This window comes from Schistocerca gregaria, chromosome X, assembly GCF_023897955.1.
Source record: "Schistocerca gregaria isolate iqSchGreg1 chromosome X, iqSchGreg1.2, whole genome shotgun sequence".
Lineage (NCBI taxonomy): Eukaryota > Metazoa > Arthropoda > Insecta > Orthoptera > Acrididae > Schistocerca > Schistocerca gregaria.
The window spans coordinates 491,919,261-491,945,719 of NC_064931.1; the positions used below are offsets into that span (position 1 = coordinate 491,919,261).

Sequence of the window (26,459 nt, forward strand, 5' to 3'; positions counted from 1 at the left end):
ATCGTTGTAGCCGATTCTGCCCACCTAGCCTTTCAGGTTTAGCACAGATCTCGTATATTCGTCGTTTTGAAAGCTTTGGGATGCCGTTGATAAAGTATAAGTAAGGCGGAATAAAATAAATCTTACCGGTTACGTGACTCACTTCGTACATCGAGCAACATATAGCAGAGGTCCTTCACCTTGCCATATACGTGTTTCCTGGGCCATATTCGAGAACACAGACATTTTGCAGCACTTCTCATGATGGATGAGAACTGCTGTGTCCCATAACGAAGAGATTTGATCTGCAAGGTATGACAAAGCACTTGTTGTTGTCCAATACTGAATTCCTAAGTGATCTGTTGTGCTGTTTCCTGACTATCCAAAGTTCAAATGCAAGCTAGACGACGGAGACGCTACATATTTATAAGTTGCTCAAGATGGTGAGCGATTCAGGTAAAGACGATTTCCTTCCAATGGGCAAATTCACAAAAACCCTCTTGTCACGGCACTTTGCACATAGTTGTCTTTGACGAAGAGCAGTTCGTACATAGCATATTCGTAATTCTTCTGCCCACATGACTCATTTATATGCTCAGTCGCCACAGGTTGTTAATTAATTTATTTATTTGTGTACTTCTACTGATCTGGAACTGTTACGGCAGAGATGAACAACAACTTCCTGCTTGCCATCTGTTCAAGACGCTCATACTATGTAAGACTCTGCAGTACGGCCTATCAAAGTATTAAAGGACCAGAAGCGGAGCTGGCGACCTGCATCAGTTCCTTCCTCGAAGCAGAGGGAGTTTTTTTGGTCATAATCCGTGAAGCACGCCAGCGACTCGGTTTGTCAGTGACGTCGGTGGCTGCATTTCGAGGAATAATTTCCTGTAGACCAGAATTCTTTGCCGGCGCTGACGGCCAGGAACTGACATACATCTGACTTTACCTGTTTTATGCTCAAGCTATTACGCGAAATAATCTCTGGGACGTTCCATTAAATCACTTTTTTTATTTATTAGTTTGAATGCTAAAAACATTAGATGGCACTGAATATCAAGAGCTCAGATGGAAAAACAGTACAACACCAAGAAGGGAAAACTGAAATGTGGAAAGAGTACATAGAGAATCTATACAAGGGAGATGGCCGGCCGGGGTGGCCGAGCGGTTCTAGGCGCTACAGCCTGGATCCGAGCTACCGCTACTGCTTCGGGCATGGATGTGTGTGATGTCCTTAGGTTAGTTAGGTTTAAATAGTTCTAAGTTATAGGGGACTGATGATCTGAGAAGTTAAGTCCTATAGTGCTCAGAGCCATTTGAACCATTTGGAGATGAACTTGAAAGCAATATTATAAAAAGTGAAGAGGACGCGCGAAATTTGGCACGTACTTCGATGCGAGATGCCTTTAATAGGTTCCACAACGAAACATTGTCTCGAAATTTGGTAGAAAATCCGAAGAAATTCTGGTCGTATGTAAAGTACACAAGCGGCAAGACGCAGTCAATACCTTCACTGCGCAGTGCCGATGGTACTGTTATCGACGACTGTGCCGCTAAAGCGGAGTTATTGAACGCAGTTTTCCGAAATTCCTTCACCAGGGAAGACGAATGGAATATTCCAGAATTTGAAACACGAACATCTGCTAGCATGAGATTCTTAGAAGTAGATACCTCATGGGTTGCGAAGCAACTCAAATCGCTTGACACGGGCAAGTCTTCAGGTACAGATTGTATACCGATTAGGTTCCTTTCAGATTACGCTGATACTATAGCTCCCTACTTAGCACTCATATACAACCGCTCGCTCACCGATAGATCTGTACCTACAGATTGGAAAATTGCGCAGGTCGCACCAGTGTTCAAGAAGGGTAGTAGGAGTAATCCATTTAACTACAGACCTATATCATTGACGTCGGTTTGCAGTAGGGTTTTGGAGCATATACTGTATTCAAACATTATGAATCACCTCGAAGGGAACGATCTATTGACACGTAATCAGCATGGATTCAGAAAACATCGCTCTTGTGCAACGCAGCTAGCTCTTTATTCGCACGAAGTAATGGCCGCTATCGACAGGGAATCTCAAGTTGATTCCGTATTTCTAGATTTCCGGAAAGCTTTTGACACCGTTCCTCACAAGCGACTTCTAATCAAGCTGCGGAGCTGTGGGGTATCGTCTCAGTTGTGTGACTGGATTCGTGATTTCCTGTCAGGAAGGTCGCAGTTCGTAGTAATAGACGGCAAATCATCGAGTAAAACTGAAGTGATATCAGGTGTTCCCCAGGGAAGCGTCCTGGGACCTCTGCTGTTCCTGATCTATATAAATGACCTGGGTGACAATCTGAGCAGTTATCTTAGATTGTTCGCAGATGATGCTGTAATTTACCGTCTAGTAAGGTCATCCGAAGACCAGTATCAGTTGCAAAGCGATTTAGAAAAGATTGCTGTATGGTGTGTCAGGTGGCAGTTGACGCTAAATAACGAAAAGTGTGAGATGATCCACATGAGTTCCAAAAGAAATCCGTTGGAATTCGATTACTCGATAAATAGTACAATTCTCAAGGCTGTCAATTCAACTAAGTACCTGGGTGTTAAAATTACGAACAACTTCAGTTGGAAGGACCACATAGATAATATTGTCGGGAAGGCGAGCCAAAGGTTGCGTTTCATTGGCAGGACACTTAGAAGATGCAACAAGTCCACTAAAGAGACAGCTTACACTACACTCGTTCGTCCTCTGTTAGAATATTGCTACGCGGTGTGGGATCCTTACCAGGTGGGATTGACGGAGGACATCGAAAGGGTGCAAAAAAGGGCAGCTCGTTTTGTATTATCACGTTATAGGGGAGAGAGTGTGGCAGATATGATACACGAGTTGGGATGGAAGTCATTACAGCATAGACGTTTTTCGTCGCGGCGAGACCTTTTTACGAAATTTCAGTCACCAACTTTCTCTTCCGAATGCGAAAATATTTTGTTGAGCCCAACCTACATAGGCAGGAATGATCATCAGAATAAAATAAGAGAAATCAGAGCTCGAACAGAAAGGTTTAGGTGTTCGTTTTTCCCGCTCGCTGTTCGGGAGTGGAATAGTAGAGAGATAGTATGATTGTGGTTCGATGAACCCTGTGCCAAGCACTTAAATGTGAATTGCAGAGTAGTCATGTAGATGTAGACATGAAGATGAGGCGGAAGATACGAAGAATTTGAAAGAATACCGAAAAACTTAAGTCGAAAAAGTCCCCAGAGATCACCAATTCAGTATTAGAGGGAAGTGTAGAGAGTAAAATACGTAAACGCAGACCAAGAGATGAATACAGTGCGCATATTCAGAAGGATGTCTGTTACAGTAGTTATTCTGAGACGAAAAGCCTTGCACAGGATAGAGTAGCGTGGAGAGTTGCATCTAATCAAAGTTGGGGCTGAAGACCACAACAACAACAGACGGCATTCACTACAATTTACCATCCGTTGGCAGGCCGGTATGGCTTGCCATACATCGTAGACCATTTGTTTTATAACTGTGTATTCGCGCCTCGACAACCTGTAAATACACCAATTTTCGCCCAATGAGTCGTCTTGAAACAGGCAATTTCTGGAGTTAACTGTGTATGCTATAAACAATCTCTAAACGAATCGTCGATCCGGATGAAGGGTGGCAACAGAAAGGACATCTGGCCATCCTCTGCCACTAACATTGCCACATGAGAAATTAACATGACTCATGAAGATATGGAATAAATGCCAGGAAAAAGGAGTCGTAGACTTTGTGAGTAGTAGCTCCCTCATGTACATTCATCTTTATGTATCCATTACCCTCCAAGTCCGAAAATCGGTTTCGGTCTTGCTGAATGACCAGGATTGTGTGGTTGAATGGAAATCTCGTTGTGCTCTAAGTTTCTCAACAAAGTAATAAGGAGGATTTTTTTAGTAAACCCAGTTTGTTGACAGTCACAATTACAAACACAAACACAGTTATCAACCTAAACCGCATAGCTTAATTCTCGAGGTAACAATGAAACAGCTTAGTGCCCAAGTGAAATCAGACGACTAGCTAGCGTGTTACATTACATAAAATGTGTCAGCTCCAGACTTATGCAGGCGGTGGTGTGATTGCAGACCCCCGCGTGGCCGACTGGCCCCTGATGGACAGCCCGATGCCGACACTGGTGATGGTGGCGGCCTACCTGTACGTGGTGATCATCCTGGGCCCGCGCCTCATGGCCAACCGGAAGCCGTTCCAGCTGCGCAGCGTGCTCATCTACTACAACGCCTTCCAGGTCGCCTTCAGCTTAATCATGCTGTGGGAGGTAAGCCACTTTCCACTGCCGGGAAGCACCCTGATAATGATCGAGGTGAGGCTTCTTCCTCCTCCGCCAGGACGAGTTATGTTCCCCACACCCACTTCGTGCCACAATAGTGAGAAACACACCACCTCGAATTATTATGGCTTCGCGTATCTTTGTTTCACTATAAATATTCATTTTCTGAATCTTCGCTACATATATGGCATTCTACTCCAGTTATCACAGCGACAGTCTCTACTTACAATAACTAGGACCAAACCGGAGTATATGCATTGCAACTTCTCAAGAATGGCCACCAACTGGAAATAGCGACTACAAGTTGGGCAATGCCCTTATAACATCAAACGAACAGTTCGAGTACCTAAGATCATTTCATCCATAGCTTCCAGGGGTAATCGTATAAAAACTAGATGGTAGAAACAGAGGCCATTAACAGGAGTCAACTGTGATGCAAAAACAGCTATCAAAGTTAAAGGTAATATGTACAAACGAGCAATTAGATCAATTATAGAGTATAATTCAAAAAGTTTGGTCATGTGCAAATTAGAGGAACAGGAGCTCCAGGTTACAGGGAGATGGATACTGTGCTAGTCTAGAGGAGTGATCCTAAAAGACAAACTAAGAGACGAACGCGTCCGAGGGTTTGTTTAAGGTAGCAAACTAGTGGAAAAGTTTCAAGAAAATCGCCTACGCTGGTACGCCCGTGTCATGCGCCTTGAACCTACCGTATGACAAGAACAGTACCTGACGTAAAAGAACTGAAAAGGGGCCCCGACGCCCAACGAATTGACTTAATACCCTAAAGAACAACCTAAAAAAAGACGTGAGTACGCCGTGAAATGGCGCAAATACGTTCACAATGGCGTAACAAAGCTAAGAGGGCAGAACCCAAGAGACACGATGGGAAATAAGACACGGAAGAAGAAGAAGAAAGAAGAAAGAAGACAGTCCTCAGTAATTAGTACTTTGATGGCCTAGAGAGACTGAAACAGATACTCAAGCACAAGTACCGACCTAATTGGTGCAGTGCTTATCACACTGGACTCGCATTCGGAAGGACGACGCTTCAAATCCCTGTCTGGCGATCCAGGTTAAGATATTCCGTGATTTCCCTAAATCCCTCCAGGAAATACCGGAATGGTTTCTTTAAAAGGTCCACGTCCTGTTTCCTTACCGAACCTTTCGTGACCTGAGCTTCTGTGCTACATCTCTAATGGCCTCACTGAAGACTGGACGTAAACTCTCATCTTCCTTCCTTCCTTCCTTCCTCCATGAACAAATAAATGATGCAAGAGTCATCACATGCGAATGGCGATGCATGACGATCAAAGTACGACAACACCTAAAACGTAAGAAATACAGTTCATACAAAGATATCCGAAAGACAGAATGTACAATAATCAGCAAAGAAGTTTTCTCTTTTTTTTATGCTGTATCTGACAATATCTTTCTGATGACAACAGAGTCTAAGTTTTACGTATCATAGTCGGGAACACCATACTCTGCACCTTAAATGAGAGAAAATACTATTACTGTTGTGAAGCAGTTCAGTATTTTATTATGATGTACTGCGTCATAGTCCACATTGTGGAATTATGCAGCCGACACTACCCCATCACTTTAGACAAAACATTGACGTACATACGCAGTGGTTAAGACAACCCTCGCTATTTTCAGTGGTTCTGTTTAAGTAACATTTATATTAATTTGATAGTTTCCACTTGAAAATATTGTGTCGTGCTGAAATTTACGTACTGAAGGCAATTATTTGAATAGTAATATTGGTACGTCTTGCAGTGTAATATGTCCACTTGTTAAAGTAGTTAAGAGAAAATCATGTTAAGCATTGCAATCGTTATTCTCTCTCTGCAGTAAAAAACAAATCTCAATGAATTCCTTAACAAAGAACACTAACGTGTGAAAAGTCTGCCAGCATTTTTTTACAGCGCCTTCGAAACTCCAGACCTACTGCATACTTTCCCCATATTCATAAAGAAACACACAATGTCAATTTGACTTCCTAACTTCATATTTGATGCCGGCATCACACAGAGTAGTAGGTGTGACATGTAGTTAGCATACCCAGAACTAGGCATACAAATTAGGGTGCGTTCCTGCAATTTTTGCAGCCACAGTGTGGCACACAATAGGTCATCTTATGACAAGACTTGTTCAACAGCTTGTGATGTTAGTGACGCAGCTGTACTCAGAAGACTGCTTCGACAAGAGACTACTCGAAAGTTATTCAGTCTACGACGAGAAATGTCACGAGGAGATGGATGAGCCAAGGTCTACTCTACAGTGGAGTGTGTGCTGTTATTAAACTTCCTGATTTCCGCGATATCCTTTCCTCCGGGAGTGTTAGGCCAACAAGGTATGATAATGAACTCATGTCAAGTTTGGTAAGTAGGAGAGGCCTAGGCAGAACTTGAGCCGTGAAGGCGAATCGTGAGTCGTGCTTTTATGGCTCAGTAACAGTTTTAACAGCGTAAAACTAGCTTTTTATTTCAAATCCTAGTCCGGTAGACATTTTTAATCAGCCAGGAGGCTACAAAACAGTGCACACTCCAACAGAAAATGAGTGATTCAACATGAAACCATCACTGGTTACAATCACTTACTGGATACGTTTATAAGTGTGACGTATCATCCATAGTTCGTACCTTTTCATGAATCCAGTGCGCAGCCTGCTATTCCGCGGACACACTATACTAATTTGTATGATAACTGCCGTGGCCACGGGAGTGTGCGCTTAAGTGTCTGTGTGGTTTTACGTGTAAATGTGTGTTCTGTTGGTATAAAAAGAGCTATTGCTCGGAAGTTAGTGTGAGTGCTGTTTTCTGTTATGTGTTTCTGTGCTCCACGCATCGATCTGCTACAGGTGAGTAGTTGCCTTTCCTCAGTTTTGAGGACTGCTCCATCCAGAAATTTCCATCACTGTTATGTATAATAACTTATTGCGGCAAAATCGCTCAGTAATTACAACATTTACATTACTAGTTTCGACAATTTATTGCTGTCTTCAGATGTTAAAAAGCCACCAGCAGATTTGGCATGATGTATAAAAATTCAGGTTATGCACTCTGAACGATATCAAAAGAGTCTAGTAAAGCTCTTTTCATCCGATTCGAAGAAGAAAGAACTCTTCGCTTTGACGAATATGGACTAGTTTATTCAACGAAAGAAACCTATCTTTTTAAAACAAATGATTCCAACTAAATTCATAAAACACTCTTAAGCCCTCTGTCTATACTTCTACCTCTAATAATATCTTCCTGCATCGCGACTGATAGAGAATAGGCGTTTCGATTTCAGCCACGCCGTCAACTTGGTGTGCTACCTCTCTGTATTTCACTGGTCGTGAGAATTGTGTAAACACGTGACACAATACATGGTTCTCCCGTTCCGTAATGCAATGAACATGAGCTCCGCCCTGCGTGACATATGCAACACTCCCACCGTGAGACCACTTCCGTCATTTCTTGCTCGTGGCGCGCACAAACACTTTTTTCACCGTATTGTCTCTCCAGTCCCGTTACAGAAACGTATTTATTTGACCCTTGATGACATAGGATGAGGTACGTTGTGTGTGCTAAAAACAGAAAGCTCCTTAGCTTATTAACACAATGCCCGCCTGACAATTTGCCAGTGAATAGTGCTGAAGCGACCATAGTTTATACTCCCCGTTCTGAGGTTCGCAGGAAATTGATGATTAACTCATGCGGTCCTTACGGTTTCTAACTCGTTTTACTACCTATGAAAACTGTAACTCTTAACCATAGAATTTCACTTGACTAAGTTCCTTTAGCGACAGGGTCCCAACATCAGTGCCATAGAATTTTGTAATTTCCTTTTTCTGGAGAAATTTAGTACTGCAGTGGGAGACAGCTACCTACAACAAATTTACAACTTCACTCTTGAAGAAAGCAACTGAAAGAGGACAACATGCAAGTCCATTTATTTTCTACAATTCGTTACGTTTGCATTCGCAATTTTTAGATCATAAGGGCTTTTATTTTTTGAGGTCGTCCCCTTTTAATTCAATGCACATTTTCCAACGTTTACTCATCGATTAGATGCCATCCCTAAAGTGCTGCTCTGTAAACGAATGCCACTCACAAGGAACCCGTTGAGCACGAGGTCGCAAATTCAATCTTTGGTATGACACATTTGGAAGTCTTGTGTTAACAATTATAACAGGAAAAATATTGGCTACTAATGACACACCATGGGCATTAGGTGGGCGACAGAAAATGAGTGTCCGGGAGGTGTAGAGATCAACTTCCTATGGGATGTATGTATTGCACTTCACAAAAGGGGTATCGTCGACACTCAAGAAATATCCAAATAAATCATTAACTTGGGCCACCGAATGAGAAATGGCGCGTCACAGTGATCACAAAGGTTCGCACCATCAAGATCGAAGGCACACTCCTCGGGATTACAAACCGTGCAGAACGTTCAGCTAGCAAACCAATCTTAAAGAATGCATGTAGAATCATATTGATGTAACGGGGTGCTAAGAAATGATGGAATGTGGTGGCACGCAACCGAATGCGAAACAGTCTGCCATGAAGCTTTTCGTAAAACTGACTATCCTTTAAGGCGAACCTGCAGATAGTGCAATAACATGTTATAGGCACGGAAAAAACAAACATTCAGAGGTCGACTTTCTCCAGTGGTTCCAGGTCGTACGAACTGCAATATCACATGTTTGTCGGGAGTGATAGTGTACTCTAAAAGGTATGATTTTTATACGCAGAACAGGACTCATTTTGACCAGCTATAGGCCAGAAACAGTGCTGATACCATAGTTGTAGTTCTCTTACGGCCATTTTCCCGCTCTTAGTTGGTGTGAAGTAAATATTTCGTACTGCCCTTGCAAGATAACGTACACGTGAAAGAATCGTAGGAAGCAGAGCACCTCCAACTTCCCGCGCACAATAGACAACTTTTCAGCCCTTTACCATCCACATTAACAGTCGGCATAATTGTACACAATTGCGTCAAGGCATTGATCTTAGCTGATCTTGATACAACTCTCTTGGTACTTCTGATTTACAGGGTTCCTTTCATATACATTTCATCTTCAAATTCCGATTGGTCGGAGTTGAAAGAAAATTCATCACGGAACAATGGGATACATTTGTTTATCTCATTTATGAACTTTCGGGCCGTTTCCGAAGTTTGCTGTGCATCGTCAAGTTGACACTTTGCTTGAAATTTCGTTATCTTACGTGTTCCAGTTTTGTAGCACTGTTTAAGCTATGCAACCATCCACAGCTTCCCTTGAAATCACTGGAACCTATGTTGGGCGCAATTTGATGTGCGTAACATGGTAAGTCACTATCACGCACGTCCTGTAAATTGTATCGAGCATCCTCGAAACGCGCAAAAACACCAGTTTTTGTAACTGGTGCGCCTTGTCCTTCCTTGAGTATCTGTAGTTTTTCTTATGCACTACACGGTCATAATGCTGCGGTCTTACTCGAAATCCGTTCATAATTATTTTTTTACTACGCTGTGGATGATCTTCTATGTACGTAATTATGTTTAGCACCCGCATCTTGGACCACAACTGTTCTTTTCTACGTTTCCCTGGAGACGGGATTTGTGGCTGCCCGTCCGACAAGGATAACGAAGTGCATGGCCCGACATCTGTTTCAATATCACTCTCACTTGTTAAGCACGTATCTCTATCATTGCACTCTCATAAGCAGTGCCCACACAGCCAGACACCACACACTCCACTGACTGCAAACGTTAACATTTCATCTGTAACTTCTTTCTCACTCTGTGAAATTCCTTGGCTTCCCTTCTGACGAAATGTCAACTTCAGCAACTGTCGTTGTAGATATAATGCAATGTTTGCTTTGTTTGTAGTTGCCATTGCTCTGCTTTGTATCTAAACCAATAGCACTGCAGCACAGTTGCGAGTTACTCGTCGACTAAGCAGTTCAACTACTCTCCGTACCTCACGCTATGCTCGCCATTGGATACACCAGTTCCACCCCCCGTTGCCAGTAGCAGACAATATCTTGGTTTCATGGAAGACAATAGATGAGGCGTCGAATGCGGTTAACATCATTGGCCTTTTGCTACCCCTCTCTCAAGGGGTTCCTTGTCAGGACGTATCGTAGCCTCAAATTTATTTAGACATGGAATCGAGTAGCGTAATACTGTTGCATCTGCTTAGTAGAGTGAGTATTCCAAAAATTTGAACCTTTATAGCCGTCAGTTTTCCCACTGCAAAAAGACATTAAACTACGGTTAAACTGTCAAGATTATAGTCATTTCTTTTCTTTTGTTTTCGATCTAGGTCTCTTCTAACGCATGTTTTTCAAATAGTTAGTCCAGAAGGAATATGTGGTGTTATTAAATGATTATTTAACCTTTGACCAGATAATAATCAAAAAAGTGCCTTTTCACTTTTCCATCAACTAACATCGACTTCACCGTTTTCGTTATGGCCCACAAGTTTCCACTTTTTCCCCTACTTCCTGTTTCATTTTTGTGCGAAGTCGTGAGCCCATGTCTCATCCACAATCACAACTCTGTACATACAATCAATAGATTAATTTTTGAAACTGTCAAGAACTGGAAAACCTACATTGCATTTGCTTTTTGCCAGCATTCGGTGGTGCGACATTCATCTTTCACACAGCGTCGTCATAGTTAATTTTACTCGTAAAATATTCTATGCCTCATCTTCATCTTTCTGTGGTGTTAGCAGTTCCATACATATGCCATGGCAACTAGAATTTTGTGTGCATTGTCAGTGCCCTCATCGGTGGTTGAGCTCTAGGACGTCTTCTTCATGAGAATTACCGCCAAGTTTGAATGCAAACGTGCAGTGCTTAAGGTTTGAAAATTAAGGAGGATAGTTCTTAAAAACTTTCATCATTTTCTGATGGTTGGCGATAAACTGTCCAAAACAAACCATTTTTGACGCTACACTGCATCAGTTTATCTACACTGAATGACAAAGAAGTGAAGCATTCGGCAGACGTGGTCGGATGTCAGCGTTACTTCGTACACTTACACACCATCGGCGAATACGTTAAAGATTACAGTTTTAATTTTCTGTGATTGGTAAAACGGCTACCAGCTGCCTAGTGTTGCTTTTCTTTAGTGTCGTTATCAGGCCTGGTAGCGTTTATAAGGTGCATGAACAGCGTCAGATGATGAGTGAACACTGAGAAGGACTGGAGATGCCACAGACTCTTATGAGACATTATCAGCACCTGGCAGAGTTTGAAAGGGTCTTCATTTTGGGCCACCATTTGGCCAGTTGGTCGAATCGTAAGATATCCAAAATTGGGAGGCATTCGGATGTAACAGTGGCCCGATGTTGGACTGCTTGGGAACGTGGTGAGCCGGCCGTGGTGGCCGTGCGGTTCTGCGCTTCAGTCCTGAACCGCAAGACTGTTACGGTCGCAGATTCGGATCCTGCCTCGGGCATGGATGTGTGTGATGTCCTTAGGTTAGTTAGGTTTAAGTAGTTCTAAGTTCTAGGGGACTGATGACCTCAGACGTTAAGTCCCATAGTGCTCAGAGCCATTCGGAACGTGGTGGCAAGCATACTCGTCAAGGTTCCGGTCGAGTACATTTCATCACCACAAGGAAGGACCTCTGTAACGTGCACCAAGCACATCGTAACCCTTCAGATCTGGACCTGCCATTCGAGAACAAGTAATGGACTGTTTGCAACACTATGTGTCACTGAGCACCATTGGTCAGAGACAAACAGCAGCCGGACTAGGGGATTACCTCCCCATTCGTGGGCTACCGTTAATGCCATAACGTAGACGACTGCATTTGGAGTCGTCCCGTGACCAAGACGCATATACTGCTGGTGAATAGCGTCCCATTGTGTTCCGTGACGAATCACGGTTATGCATTATTTGGATGAGCGTCGTCGTTAAGTATGTCAGCGACGTGGGGAGAGATGCCATTCTTCCAATGTTCTGGCTCCCCCGTCGAAGATTCGAGTCCTCCCTCGGGCATGGGTGTGTGTGTCGTACTTAGCATAAGTTAGTTTTAGTTAGACTCAGTAGTGCGTAAGCTTAGGGGCTGATAACCTCAGCAGTTTGGCACCATAAGACCTTACCACAAATTTCCAAATTTCCTTGCGTAAATAGTTGCAGAATTCATGTTGGGCCGTCAACAAGTGTCAGCGTGCGCACCATTCAACGAAACATCATCGATATGGGCTTTCGGAGCCAAAGGCCCACTCGCGTGCCGTTGAAGGCTGCACCCTAGGTGACTGCACGACACAATGATTTACGCATCGCCTGGGCCCGTCCACATCGACATTGGGCTGTTGACGACTGACAACATGTTGCCTGGTCTGACGAGTCTTGTTTCAAACTCTATCGAGCGGATGGACGTGTACGGGTATGAAGACGACCTCATGAATCCATGGACCCTGCATGTCGGCAGGGGACTGTTCAAGCTGGTGGAGGCTCTGTAATGGTTTGGGGCGTGTGCAGTTGGAGTATATGTGATCCTTAATACGTCTAGATACGACTCTGACAGGTGACACATGAGAAAGCACCCTGTCTGATCACCTGCATTCGTTCATGTCCATTATGCATTCCGACGGACTTCGCCAATTCGAGCAGGACAATGCTACACCCCACACGTCCAAAATTGCTACAGAGTGGCTCCAGGAACACTCTTCTGAGTTTAAACACTTCCGCTGGACACCAGACTCCCCAGACATGAACATTATTGAGCATATCTGGGATGCCTTGCAACGTGCTGTTCAGAAGAGGTCTCCACCCCCTCCTACTCTTATGGATTTATGGACAGCCCTGCAGGATTCATGGTGTCAATTCCCTCGAAGCACAATTTCAGACATTAGTGTTTGGCTCTTCAGTGTAGCATGTATGTGTTGTTCCGAGAGTACTACATCAGCTTTTCGTCTAGAAGTGGATGCAGAATCAGCAAGCCACCATGGGTTTTCTGTTTCCACAGGCAAATGGTAAACTACTAATGTGATTCTTAATGGGAGGGGGCATCCTCATGGGAATCGAGGACGGATGGTTCGCATGCATGTTGCTGCGATTTTTATGTATTGGGAAACGGCGTAGGAATCAATGCTCTTCGGCTTTAGGCCGGCTCCTTTCTTCTGCTCGATGAGGGCTGATCGAGGAAGTAACAGAATAAGACTGAATATATTATTTTGGGGTGGCTGTGTAAAGGTTCCTATCCATCCCGACTGGAGATCAGAGCCGAAAACGCAGTCGCACCAAGGAATAGGCATTATTTCCCATGAATAGAGGGACAAATAAGAAAGCCCAAGATACACAGTGATTGATAAAGATGCAGTATTTCTCATTGCGATTGGAATGTTTAACCCGTGGTTTAATGAAGTCGCATACAACCATTGTTAGAAATTGGAGAGATTACTGTAATGAATAAAAAGGCTGTGCCGAGATTCCAGGAGCGGGCAAGTGCCCCTTCTCCCACCACCATCATTATCAAAATAGTTCAAATGGCTCTATGCACTATGGGACTTAACATCTAAGGTCATCAGTCCCCTAGAACTTAGAACTACTTAAACCTAACTAACCTAAGGACATCACACACATCCATGCCCGAGGCAGGATTCGAACCTGCGACCGTAGCAGCCACGTGGTTCCAGACTGAAGCGCCTAGAACCGCTCGGCTACATGGTCCGGCCCATCATTATCAGCCCTTTTAGATTTCACTGTTGAATGGAGGCCTCCCCTAGACTTTAACAAACCCACCCCTTCTGTTAGATCACTTCTAGGTCTTTTTTTATCTCTGCGAATCCAGCACAGAACATCCTTGGTCCATTTACCATACACTCGCTTGTCTATATATACTGCCAACATCCTTTTCACTTTCACTAGTACCATAATTACATCTACATCTATACTCCGCAAGACACCTTACAGTGTGTGGCGCATGATATTTTGTGTGCCACTGCCAGTCCCCACTTCCTGTTCCAGTCACGGATGGTTCATGCGAAGAACGATTGTCGCTAAGCCTCCATGCTAGCTCGAATCACTCTAATTTTATGTTCATGATCTTTTCTCAAGATAAGTAGGAGGAAGCAATATATTGGTTAACTCTTCCAGGGACATACGCTCTCAGAATTTTAACTGTAAAGCACACCATGACACAGAACGCCTCTCTTACAGCGTATGCATGCTGTAGTCTGAGCATCCCCGTGACGTTTTTGTGCTTACTAAGTGAACCCGTAACGAACCGCGCTGGTTTTCTGAGGATCTTCTCCATTTCCTCTATCTGGTACGGATCCAGACCGACGAACAGTGTTCGAGCACTGGTACCGCGCGACTGCTACGGTCGCAGGTTCGAATCTTGCCTCGGGCATGGATGTGTGTGATGTCCTTAGGTTAGTTAGGTTTAAGTAGTTCTAAGTTCTAGGGGACTGATGACCTCAGAAGTTAAGTCCCATAGTGCTCAGAGCCATTTGAACCATTTTTGAACCAAGCACTGGTCGAACGAGCGTTTTGTAGGCTACATCTTTTGTGGGTCGACTACACTGCCTGAGTATTCTTCGTACGAATCTGTCTGGCATCTGTCTTACCTGCGATAGTTTTTATGTGGTAATTCCATTCTAAATAGCTCCGTACATATAAGCCTAAATTTTTTTATGTATGTAAATGCTTCCAGTGATTTTTCTGCAATAGTGTAATCGTACAATAATTGGTCGTCCTACCTATTTGTGTGCAATGTGCCACATTTATTTCTTTATCTTGAGGACCAATTGCGAATCTCTGTATCAAGCGTCCATCTTCTGCAGGTCTTCGTGTATTTCGGTATAATTTTTTAGTGTTGCAACTTCTCTGTATATAACAACATTATCCGCGAAAAGCGTCATGGAGCTGCCGGCATTATCTTCTAAGTCACTAGTATATACAGGGTGAATCACCTAAAACTTGCACCGCAAATATTGCAGAAATGGAAAGTGCTATTGATGCACTGTTTTCATAGAATGGATTGCTAGTCAGGGGCTCGACAATCAACAGATTCTAATAATACTTAGAACGTGTATTTTTTGTGCAAACGTACACTTTTTAAATGGAACAATGGCTCTTGACATTAAAAAATTAAAAGTAGGGTAAACTGGATTGCCAGTGATGTTTGTTGCAGGATTGTAGTGCGAGTTGTCTACGAGATACCGTATTTTGAAAAATTCCCACACAGACACTAGTACAATACCTGTGGTAGCCCACACTAAAGAACAACACAAGTTTATACACTAGTTATGTGGATTCTGGCCAGTAACGAGGTTATGTTCAAAATGACCACAGGTATGGAACGATTACTGCACACGTGCTAACTTATCAGCGGAGATGTAAGAGCAGGTTGCAATAATACGTCATTGCATATCATGTGTATAGTTGGTATGTCCTTGTAGACAGCGTCTTTCAGCTTTCTCCTCAGGAAAAGGTCTACGGGTGTCAAATACAGGGAACGGGCCTGCCAAGGTACAGGACCTCTGCGTCCTTTCCAACGATTTGGAAACAATTTGTGAAGACATTCTATAGTACTTCGTGCACTATGGGCTGGACAGCCATCATGTTAGTATCACAGGTTCCTCCTAGTCTGCAGAGGAACGTCTTCTAGCATCCGTGGAAGATGGTCTGTTAGGAGGCTGCGATACGTGTGCGCGTTCAGTGTTCCGTCTATAAAAACGGGTCTATGAGCTGATAGTTCACTATCCCACACCACACGCTTACATTCCATGGACGCTGACGTCCCACCTGACGAGGCCAGCCAGGATTCTCAACAGAACAATACTGCATGTTTCGGTGGTTTACCTGGCCACGATTGATAAATGTGGCTTCATCACTCAGCAGGATACATGATACATCTGGAGTACATGCTACATCTGTCTTCATTTCCTTGTGCAGAAGTTAACACGATTCTCATAATCATTTCTATGCAGCTCTTGGTGAAGAGAGATGTGATAGTGATGTAATCTAAGGCGAAGGAGCATCGTAGGACACTTGCCTGTCTCATGCCACTTCTTGGTGCGATTGCACTGCAGCTAACATGTGGATCAACTGCAGCAGAAGCAAGAGCATTTATTTCCCCATCTTCTGTCATTACTTGTTTCCTTCTGTTATGTTGTCTAGGTCTTACACTATCACTTTCAAAGAACTTGTTGAAAAGGTTGATAAATAATTGCTGAGATGGTTGATATCTACTGGTATATCAGTACAAGAACGAACTGCATTCTTCTTACACTCTCAGTATACCACGAGCATGTCAGATTTTTCTGCTTTGACAAATCCCATCGTCCACTCACGACCTACTGCTTGGACTGTCACACAGTAACTGACTAGCAGGTGGCGACGTACTCAAGGAACACAAGCACACTGTAAGCAAACATAACAACATCGTACCTAGCGACGACGCAGGTTGAATGGTACAAACAAGTGTAGGTGTGGAAACTCTTCAAAATGACGGATATCTCGTAAACGACTCGCACTAGAATAGTGCAGCAAACACCACTGCCGCCGGCCGGAGTGGCCAAGCGGTTCTATGCGCTACAGTCTGGAACCGCGCGACCGCTACGGTCGCGGGTTCGAATCCTGCCTCGGGCATGGATGTGTGTGATGTCTTTAGGTTAGTTAGGTTTAAGTAGTTCTAAGTTCTAGGGGACAGATGACCTCAGAAGTTAAGTCCCATAGTGCTCAGAGCCATTTGAACCAAACACCACTGCCAATATAATTGTTCCATTTAAAAAATGCATGTTTGCACAAAAAATACACTTTATAAGTATTATCAAAATCTGTCGATTGGCTAACAGTACGAAAACCTGACCAGCAGTCCGTTCTGTGAAAACCGCACATGAAAAGTACTTATCATTTCCGCAGTATCTGCGGTGAAAGTTTTAGGTCATTCACCCCGTACATTTGTAAAAAGTTATGGTTCTACAACATTCTCTTAGGGTACGCCCGAAGCTATTCTTATGTCTCAAGATTTGTCCCTCTTCATGTCCAGTAGCCTTTCCTCTGCTGAGCGATTTCAGTAGCTTTTCTGTCCCATGGTTAAGTCCTTCACTCCAGTCCGTTCCCCGATGGATTTCTTTATTTCCTGCTGTTTATGCATTGTTTAAACACCCATAGAAAATTGTTTGTTATTTCTTAGATATCCTTACTCTTGATTTATTCAGTTATATTTCCCACACGATTCGACTTCGGGAAGACGACGATTCATATCTCCAGATTCAGGTTTTCTGTAATTTCCATAATTCGCTTAAGACAAACACCGATATAGTTCTTTGAAAAGGGTACGACCCAATACCTACCCTATCCTTCACTAAGCCGAGCTTGCGCACTATCTCTAATGACCTCGTCTCCACGTGGTGTTACACACTAATCTTCCATCCTTCTTTCAAATTATGTTTGAGATGACATTATCTGCTTGGTGTACAAAAGAGTACAAAGAAGTGCTTGTTCCCGACCAGAGTGGTTAGTTCCCGCATGACTCAGAGCTGACAAAGACCTTGTGGAATGACATGTTGGCGTACGTAATGGCTGTGTTTTGTTGCAGCACCTGATGAGTGGCTGGCTGTGGGACTACAGCTTCCGGTGCCAACCCGTGGACTACTCGCGGAGCCCCACGGCGCTTCGGGTAAGTGCCCTCAGCTGCACAGCTCTACAAGTACTCAGCGTTTCAACCAGCACAGCCTCATTTACACTTCACAAAACCAGTCGCTCTTTCAGAAACTGTGCACATGTGAAATAGCTTTACCAATTTACGTGTAGCGACTGAGTAAGAAACATTCCTTGCATAAAGCACTCACAAATAACTGGCGATGTCCCTACGCAGCCGACCATACCATTCTTTAATTTTGCATTACAACAACTGCCCAGAAAACTGTTCTTCGGAGTTGTATATTTATTTCGACTAACAATTACTTCCAATTGGCGATGTTATAGAGGAGATCAAAAACAGTCTGAAAAGCCTGTAAGGTTGTTGCATAGTATGTTGTGCTGAGAAATGATTGTTAAGAAAAAAATTCGATACGTTGTGCCGCTTCCGAATTAATTAGCATTGGAGATAGTCAACCAGGCTGTTGTGTGCGCAAATTCAAGCGGTCCGCCAGATATAATTAGTTTCAATTGTCCTCGTAGTGTAGATGATAGAGCACGAGTCTGCTCACCCTTTGGCTCTGGTTCGATCCTTGGCCGTTCCGTGTCTAATTTTTGTATAGCTCTCTTGTTCGATTTTAGGAAACGAAACAAAGAATACGTAAGGCGACACCGATCCTGAGCCTCTTGAATTTGCGCAAGCAACGGCCTGATCCGCTAACTTCAATGCTAACAGAAACGGCGCAAAGTATGGAATTCTTTTCTTAACAATTACTTATCTGCAAAACGTACCCTTCAACACCCTTACAACCTTTCCAGGCTATTTCTGACCACGCTGTATAAGTTATGTTCCTGTGTGTGGACAAGAAGTGCATTTTTCGTTCATTTGCAGATCTCTAGTTTTTGGTTAATGAGATTATTATAACGAGAAACACACGAAGAATCTGTCTCTAAAGATTCAAGTTTCAACATTATATCACGATAGTTCAAGTGTTACATAATACATAAACTTTATTTATAGCAATGAATGGCCTTTAGTAAGTAATTTTATGATACTTTTATGTAAGTAACAGTTTAGTGAAAAATCGTTTGATGCCTATCCTGCGGAGAATACTTTGTCCTATAACACTGTCTTCAGCTCGCTTCCTCATGAATTTAAACGTCAGTCCTTCCATACGTCTTATACCTTCCCTTATTTTTCAATCACGCTCTTTGATGTATCTCATAGTTACATGGTCCCTCGTTAGTGTCTCACCTCCTGCATTCTGAGAAGAAAATTTTCCTAGTAACAACACAACGATGCCGCATTTTCTAAATGATTGTATTCCAAGAAGTTGTCTGTAGTATTAATGCGAAAGAGTATGCAATCAACATTGTTGATTCGGAAACATGAGATCGTTGTTATCCATTTACACTGTACGACTGTTTAATTGAAGCATGTTCGAACACGTAAAATTAATATTTTAGTACTGTGATTCGGCATAATATCGTAGAAATTAAATAATATACAGGTGCGCAAAAATAACAAAGTAACTTTCGCATGATGTGTCAGTTTCAAGTAACATAGGTCGATGAAATTCTGACCATACAAAGAAAGAATTGCTACAGTATAGTACAGAAGGAAACTGAAAGTAATACGCAGTGAGCGTTCTTCTAACTATAGATTTCTGTCTTTTTAATTTATCTCTTACTCATGCTGTGAAACACTCATAGTCGTTTTATTAACTATCTTCCCAGGACTGACCTATGAAATCAGAAGTAATTCTTTGGAATCTCCGCAAGTGAGATTCTTTATGATCCTGCCTAAATGTAGTATAATTTCAGTGGCTATAAAATAATAGCTTTTTCAAGTCATTCTCTTTTAGAACTACTCATTCCCTACGTACACCGTATACAGACATTCGAATGGAAGACATTGCTGTAATGGTTTCTCATTGCGGACTTGCTATATGAGCGTTTCAAGTGACTGCTTTGACATATGCAACGACACATACAATACAACAACGTGAGTAAAACGTAGAAATTATTATTGACGCCTTCTGGCTCGTACTTGCTCTTAATAGTGACAGGATATTGACCCAAATGAATGTTTGTTGAGGCCGTGCAAGTATCTCCGAGTGACTCTGTGTATGACCAGCAAAAATACATAAAATATGTAGGTGAAACGGTGTAGGGAAATCTGAACATTACGCAGCGCGCTGCTGCAATGCTGACGGGTTTTTCAAGAGAGCTGTGTGACGAGCGGGTTGTAAATTGATGAATCACTTAGAAAGACCCAGCAGCGACTCGCTGTCAGCTAGTAAAAAGGAGGTGTTTAGGACGAGTAGTCATAATAAGGTAAGTAAACGGCTTCTCAGGTAGCGTCTGACAACTCACAGTTCTCTGAGTTATGAACAAGAAAGGGAAATTCCATCGCACGTATTACTAAGTACCCGTGCTGTTAACTAGTATCAAAAATTGTCATGTAGAGTCGACAATAGGCGCATTTATTGATACCAGCTAATAGCTGGGCCATAAATGGAACGTTGTAGCCCTATGCCTCGTACCTCCACGAAAGACAGCTCAAACCCATGAGACACACCCGCCAATCAATTCAGTACCTGAGAATAAAAGCTATTAGCAAGCGCATCGCCATCTAGAAGCGCTTCTTACAAACAGAAGTTTTCTTTATCTTCCATTTTTCTTTCCTGATCAGGACCAAGTGCTGCCAAATTTTATAAAGCCAAGATTTTACGTAACATTGAAATCTGTGTGCTAAGGAAATTATTATGACCACTAATTTCAACTTGTAAAGTACCTCCTCTTACCACGGGCGGAGTCGCTTTAGTCCATATTTATGAAGTCTTTATCAAGGAAGGAACTAGAAGGAAGTGTTGAAACTTGGAAAAGATAAGATTAGCTTGAGAAGGAAAGTCAGACCTCAGGAATGTACAAACCTGTACGTGTATTGCGCGTTTGGTTTCCCAGAGACGTATTCCCATCTATTTGAAATAGACCTATGACGACGTGTACTTGATAGATAGAAGACAGTTGTGTATTTCGATGGTTCCGAATACATAGTGCATCACGCAGAAGCAAATTATGAACAAAATAACTGAATTTTTTGGACGCGCAGTATCTCCTATCGGAAGCTTGGAAAAGCTCTCACAGAGTGAACTGAGCCTCGTCACAGGTACGCCTGAACACGCGAAACACGTTCCTGTTTCCTGTGGTTACGTATAACTTGACTTAACCAGGACTAAAACCTCAGATATTTTTCTCCAGACACAGTAAAATGTTGGCAGACGTTGCAACAGCAACTCAGTATGTTCAAGCTGGAAGGTCAGTCTCACCTCGCTGAGTCTACGTGCTATCTTCACTATCAATCAGTGTCAATGACTACCAGGTTATGGCATGAACAATGAGGAGTAATGTCACCAAGCTGTACTATGCACAAAATATTCACATCCTTACCATGGCAAATCTGAGAAGCTATAACGTTGTTGTTGTTGTTGTTGTTGTGGTCTTCAGTCCTGAGACTGGTTTGATGCAGCTCTCCATGCTACTCTAGCCTGTGCAAGCTTCTTCATCTCCCAGTATCTATTGCAACCTACATCCTTCTGTATTTGTTTAGTGTATTCATCTCTTGGTCTGCCTCTACGATTTTTACCCTCCACACTGCCCTCTAATACTAAACTGGTGATTCCTTGATGTCTCAGAACATGTCCTACCAACCGATCCCTTCTTCTAGTCAAGTTGTGCCACAATCTTCTCCCCAATCCTATTCAATACCTCCTCATTTGTTATATGATCTACCCATCTAATCTTCAGCATTCTTCTGTAGCACCACATTTCGAAAGCTTCTATTCTCTTCTTGTCCAAACTAGTTATCGTCCATATTTCACTTCCATACATGGCTACACTCAATACAAATACTTTCAGGAACGACTTCCTCACACTTAAATCTATACTCGATGTTAACAAATTTCTCTTCTTCAGAAACGCTTTCCTTGCCATTGCCAGTCTACATTTTATGTCCTCTCTTCCACCATCATAAGTTATTTTGCTCCCAAAATAGCAAAACTCCTTTACTACTTGAAGTGTCTCATTTCCTAAACTACTTCCCTCAGCATCACCCGACTTAATTTGACTACATTCCATTATCCTCGTTTTGTTTTTGTTGATGATCATCTTATATCCTCCTTTCAACACACTATCCATTCCGTTCAACTGCTCTTCTAAGTCCTTTGCTGTCTGACAGAATTACAATGTCATCGGCGAACCTCAAAGTTTTTATTTATTCTCCATGGATTTTAATACCTTCTCCGAATTTTTCTTTTGTTTCCTTTACTGCTTGCTCAATATACAGATTGAATAACATCGGGGAGAGCCTACAACACTGTCTCACTCCCTTCCCAACCACTGCTTCCCTTTCATGTCCCTCAACTCTTATAACTGCCATCTGGTTTCAGTACAAATTGTAAATAGCTTTTCGCTCTCTGTATTTTACCCTTGCCACCTTCAGAATTTGAAAGATAGTATTCCAGTCAACATGGTCAAAAGCTTTCTCTACAAATGCTAGAAACGTAGGTTTGCCTTTCCTTAATCTAGCTTCTAAGATAAGTCGTAGGGTCAGTATTGCCTCACGTGTTCCAATATTTCTACGGAATCCAAACTGATATTCCCCGAGGTCGGCTTCTACAAGTTTTTCCATTCGTCTGTAAAGAATTCGCGTTAATATTTTGCAGCTCTGACTTATTACACTGATAGTTCGGTAATTTTCACATCTGTCAACACCTGCTTTCTTTGGATTGGAATTATTATATTCTTCTTGCAGTCTGAGGGTATTTCGCCTGTCTCATACACCTTGCTCACCAGGTGGTAGAGTTTTGTCAGGATTGGCTCTCCCAAGGCCGTCAGTAGTTCTAATGGAATGTTGCCTACTCCAGGGACCTCCCATTCCATCTTGATCTACATCCTCTTCCATTTCCATTACATTGTCCTCAAGTACGTCGCCCTTGTATAGACCCTCTATATACTCCTTCCACGTTTCTGCTTTTCCTTCTTTGCTTAGAACTAGGTTTCCATCTGAGCTCTTGATATTCATAGAAGTGGTTCTCTTTTCTCCAAAGGTCTCTTTAATTTTCCTGTAGGCAGTATCTGTCTTACCCCTAGTGAGATAAGCCTCTACATTCTTACATTTGTCCTCTAGCCATCCCTGCCTAGCTATTTTGCATTTCCTGCCGATCTCATTTTAGAGACGTTTGTATTCCTTTTTGCCTTCTTCATTTACTGCATTTTTATATTTTCTCCTTAGCTGTAACGTAATAGAGGCAATTATAAGCGGCAGTCAGAAAATTTCCATTCGGAAGCCAAACAGGCCAGACTTCGTCTGACAATCAGGCAAAATGGCCGTAGGCATCGAGGAAATCATCCCACAGCCATACCATGTTGAAGATACCTGTTTGGTACAACAATGTGTCCCGTCGCTTCAAGACGTCCGTAACTGTCTGCTGAGCATCCTCGTCCGACAGGAATAGTCGACCCTTCAAGGCCTTTTCTAAAGACCCGAGGCTGTGACAATAAAATTCTGAGAGATCAGGACTATAGGACGAGTGCTCCAGTGTCTCCCACTTGAGTCAGTGTAACTTCTGCATAAAGATGTATGCGATATGGAGACGTGCGTTATCATAAAGCAGCAGCCCCCCTTGTTGCAGTTTTCCTGGATGTTTCGCTTTAATTGCCCCATATTCATTCTTTATTCTCCGATGGATGTCTACCGCTGTTTGTCCTTCGGCAACCCAGAAAAGAATAACAGCACGTTGATTCTGTTTTGGCACATTTGGTAACGACGTCGCCATACTTCACGTTTCCGCATTTATCGCACGCTCTTCGGAAAGTCACAAATGCCATTACAATCCCTTGCCTACATGCTAGTGCTTATATACCAGGATCGAAGTCGCTCTACGTTGCATATACGCTGCAGAAATTTTTTGATCGCCTCTTATATATAAAACGGTTTGTTGTCAAATGATATTGTTTAGGATTCTATATCTCTAGAAATTTATACCTCTCAGATACTTGCTGAAACCCTACGTCTCGTAGTCGAATCCACAATCTCATTCATTGAAATTTTATTTATGATACAGAGTTGAAACCACATGGTGTTCGGTAGGTGTTTTCACTAACTAGTGCTTTTGGAGCTGTAGGGTTCCATACATATTATTAACATATGATTAAGATGAATGGATTTAGCAATAGAACGACAACAGTCACTACTGCCACTTACTTTTAACTGAAATTGAAAAATGCTTTTACAGATGGCGAATTTGTGCTGGTGGTACTACATATCCAAACTGACAGAGTTTATGGACACAGTAAGTACAAATTTAGTTTATTGACAGATTACCACGCAATACGTTCTAGAAAACGTCCTAACAGTAGCGTTGTGTTGCTTCGCCTTTAGTCACAGGAATCAATAAAATGGTCATTTAGAAGTACCATCAGTATTTGTATCATCACTATTTGTATCATCACTATTTATCATTAGCAGTAATAGTCACAACAGACACGTTATAAAATGCACTCGCAATAATTTTATCTTAGCACCCAGTGGATAACTCGCGTAACAGAACGCCAGAAAACTGTAGAAGTGCGTATTATATTATGATTGTATTCAAAAATGTACCTGCCACAGCATACATTCTAATAATCACATTGATGCCTTTGTCAAATAATATAAGAACATTGTGGCCACATCGTAATTTACGTACTGATCTTTTTCATTAGCTCTAATTGATCGAAGAAATATAACATCGATATTCATCTTGTGGTTGAAGCTCAGTTTTCGTCCGTGTTTGTTTTCAAACCGACATTTATGGGAGTACAGTTCCGCCCTGAGCAAGTACATATTCTTCTTGAGTAACACTAAACATGATTCGATGAAGCTTCACAATCATACGTGCTTTTTTTTTTTTAGTGCCACATGTTGATGTTTATGTCACTGTCTGACATTAGCAGTAAGGTGATATTTTGCTCCAGTTTGTCATTTTTTGTTGATTCTGTTATTTTTCATTTCTCCATGTGAACTACAGTTTCTAGTGAGCACTGTGTTACTCTTTATAGGATGACAGAACAGCTGAATGTGTGATAAACAGCGACACAGTGTGTGTGAGCAAGTTTAGTTCACAGAGAAATAAGAAATTGGAGCAAAACATCACCTACAGTGCGAATGAAGACCGCCACATAAGTAAACATCAAAATATGACACTGAGAAAATAAATGAACTCACTGATGACGGTGAAATCTTACCGAAACAAGTTTGGGTGCTAAACAAGAAGAATTTGTGCTTCCTCAAGGCAGAACTATAGGCCAATAATTGCATGTAATACCGTTATACATGTTTTTTATTCTGATGCCATCTTGTTTGTATTATTATCTACCAGTTGACATTGATTTGTGAAAATGAGTTGTGGCAACCGTTCTGTAGGTGTAGATGTAAACTGGAAAATTTATTCCTGTCGGAAAATGAGACCCTCTATGGAATTAAGACTGAAATTTAGCAATATCATAGATGTACTGAGCTGAAATCGCCGTCGAGCAGGCTACCAAAATGTCTGTACGTTCTGCAGTTATCACAGTCATCCTCGAAATTTTCAATGTCCTGATACATCTACATTACAGTACAAAAAATGACACATATGCCTGGCATGAACTTTATGCCACAGATGAGATATGTGACAATACATAAATGATTAGGATTAGAGACTGGCAGCTGATATGTCACTCTGAAAATTAAATTCCACGTGGATTTCCCGTTGTTTACAATCAAAACCTTTAAATGCCTTGGGCGCTGAATCAAAGAGAATCTGGACATGTTCCTGGAGAGACCTCTTCACGTTGTTTTTAAGCGAGTCTAAAAACCGACAATAATGGTTAATGTAGGATGGTGTGAAAAAGTTGCCGGCAAAACGTTTTCCGGGCATTTTCGATTGGTGAGAAAGGAGACGAATATGCAGCCTAGGGAAGGAGTGGTTGCTTTCGTTATATCACGAAGTTGTACATTTCTCGCCATATGTTGCGGGTTTATTTACTGCTGAAATGTGACATGTAGAGTTGCTCGACGAAAGGCAGAAGTTGTCTCAAAATGACTACATTTCGGTACTCAGCACGTCCGCCACTGTGTCCAGCTATCTGTTGCATTCCGAGACTTCTGTGGTTTCATCCACATTCGTTGCAATGCTCCAGCATCGAGCCACGACTGCAGACGAAACTGCTCTCCACCAGGACTCGGTGGCAGTCATCCCATGGAATTGTGACATTGCGTCATCTTTGCTATTTGCTGGTTCCACTCATGCATCTCTGTCGTAACAGAGTGGCTTGTACGAGTCAAAATGTTACGACATGATAAACGCATTTCCCAAACACTTCTATTATGGCTCATACGAACTTGCTCATACAGAGATGTTGCGACCATTGACAGTTAAGATGCATGTCAAGATAGACTTTTATGTGTCCATCTCATTCGACAGCCATAGAATTTGGTTTCATTCGGACCATTCTCTCTGAGGCAACACGAAGAAACATAATTCTT

General features: G+C 42.3%; 1 protein-coding gene across 2 annotated transcripts in view; it reads left to right on the plus strand.

Moving 5' to 3' along the window:
• Positions 1 to 26,459, plus strand: part of LOC126299546 (elongation of very long chain fatty acids protein AAEL008004-like) — a 299,627-nt gene that overhangs the window by 235,757 nt on the left and 37,411 nt on the right. For both annotated transcript variants that reach the window (XM_049991540.1, XM_049991541.1), the window contains exons 4-6: positions 4,099 to 4,289; positions 17,847 to 17,927; positions 24,187 to 24,243. In XM_049991540.1, coding sequence (XP_049847497.1) covers positions 4,099 to 4,289; positions 17,847 to 17,927; positions 24,187 to 24,243 — 329 coding nt within the window. The remainder of the gene's footprint in view (positions 1 to 4,098; positions 4,290 to 17,846; positions 17,928 to 24,186; positions 24,244 to 26,459) is intronic.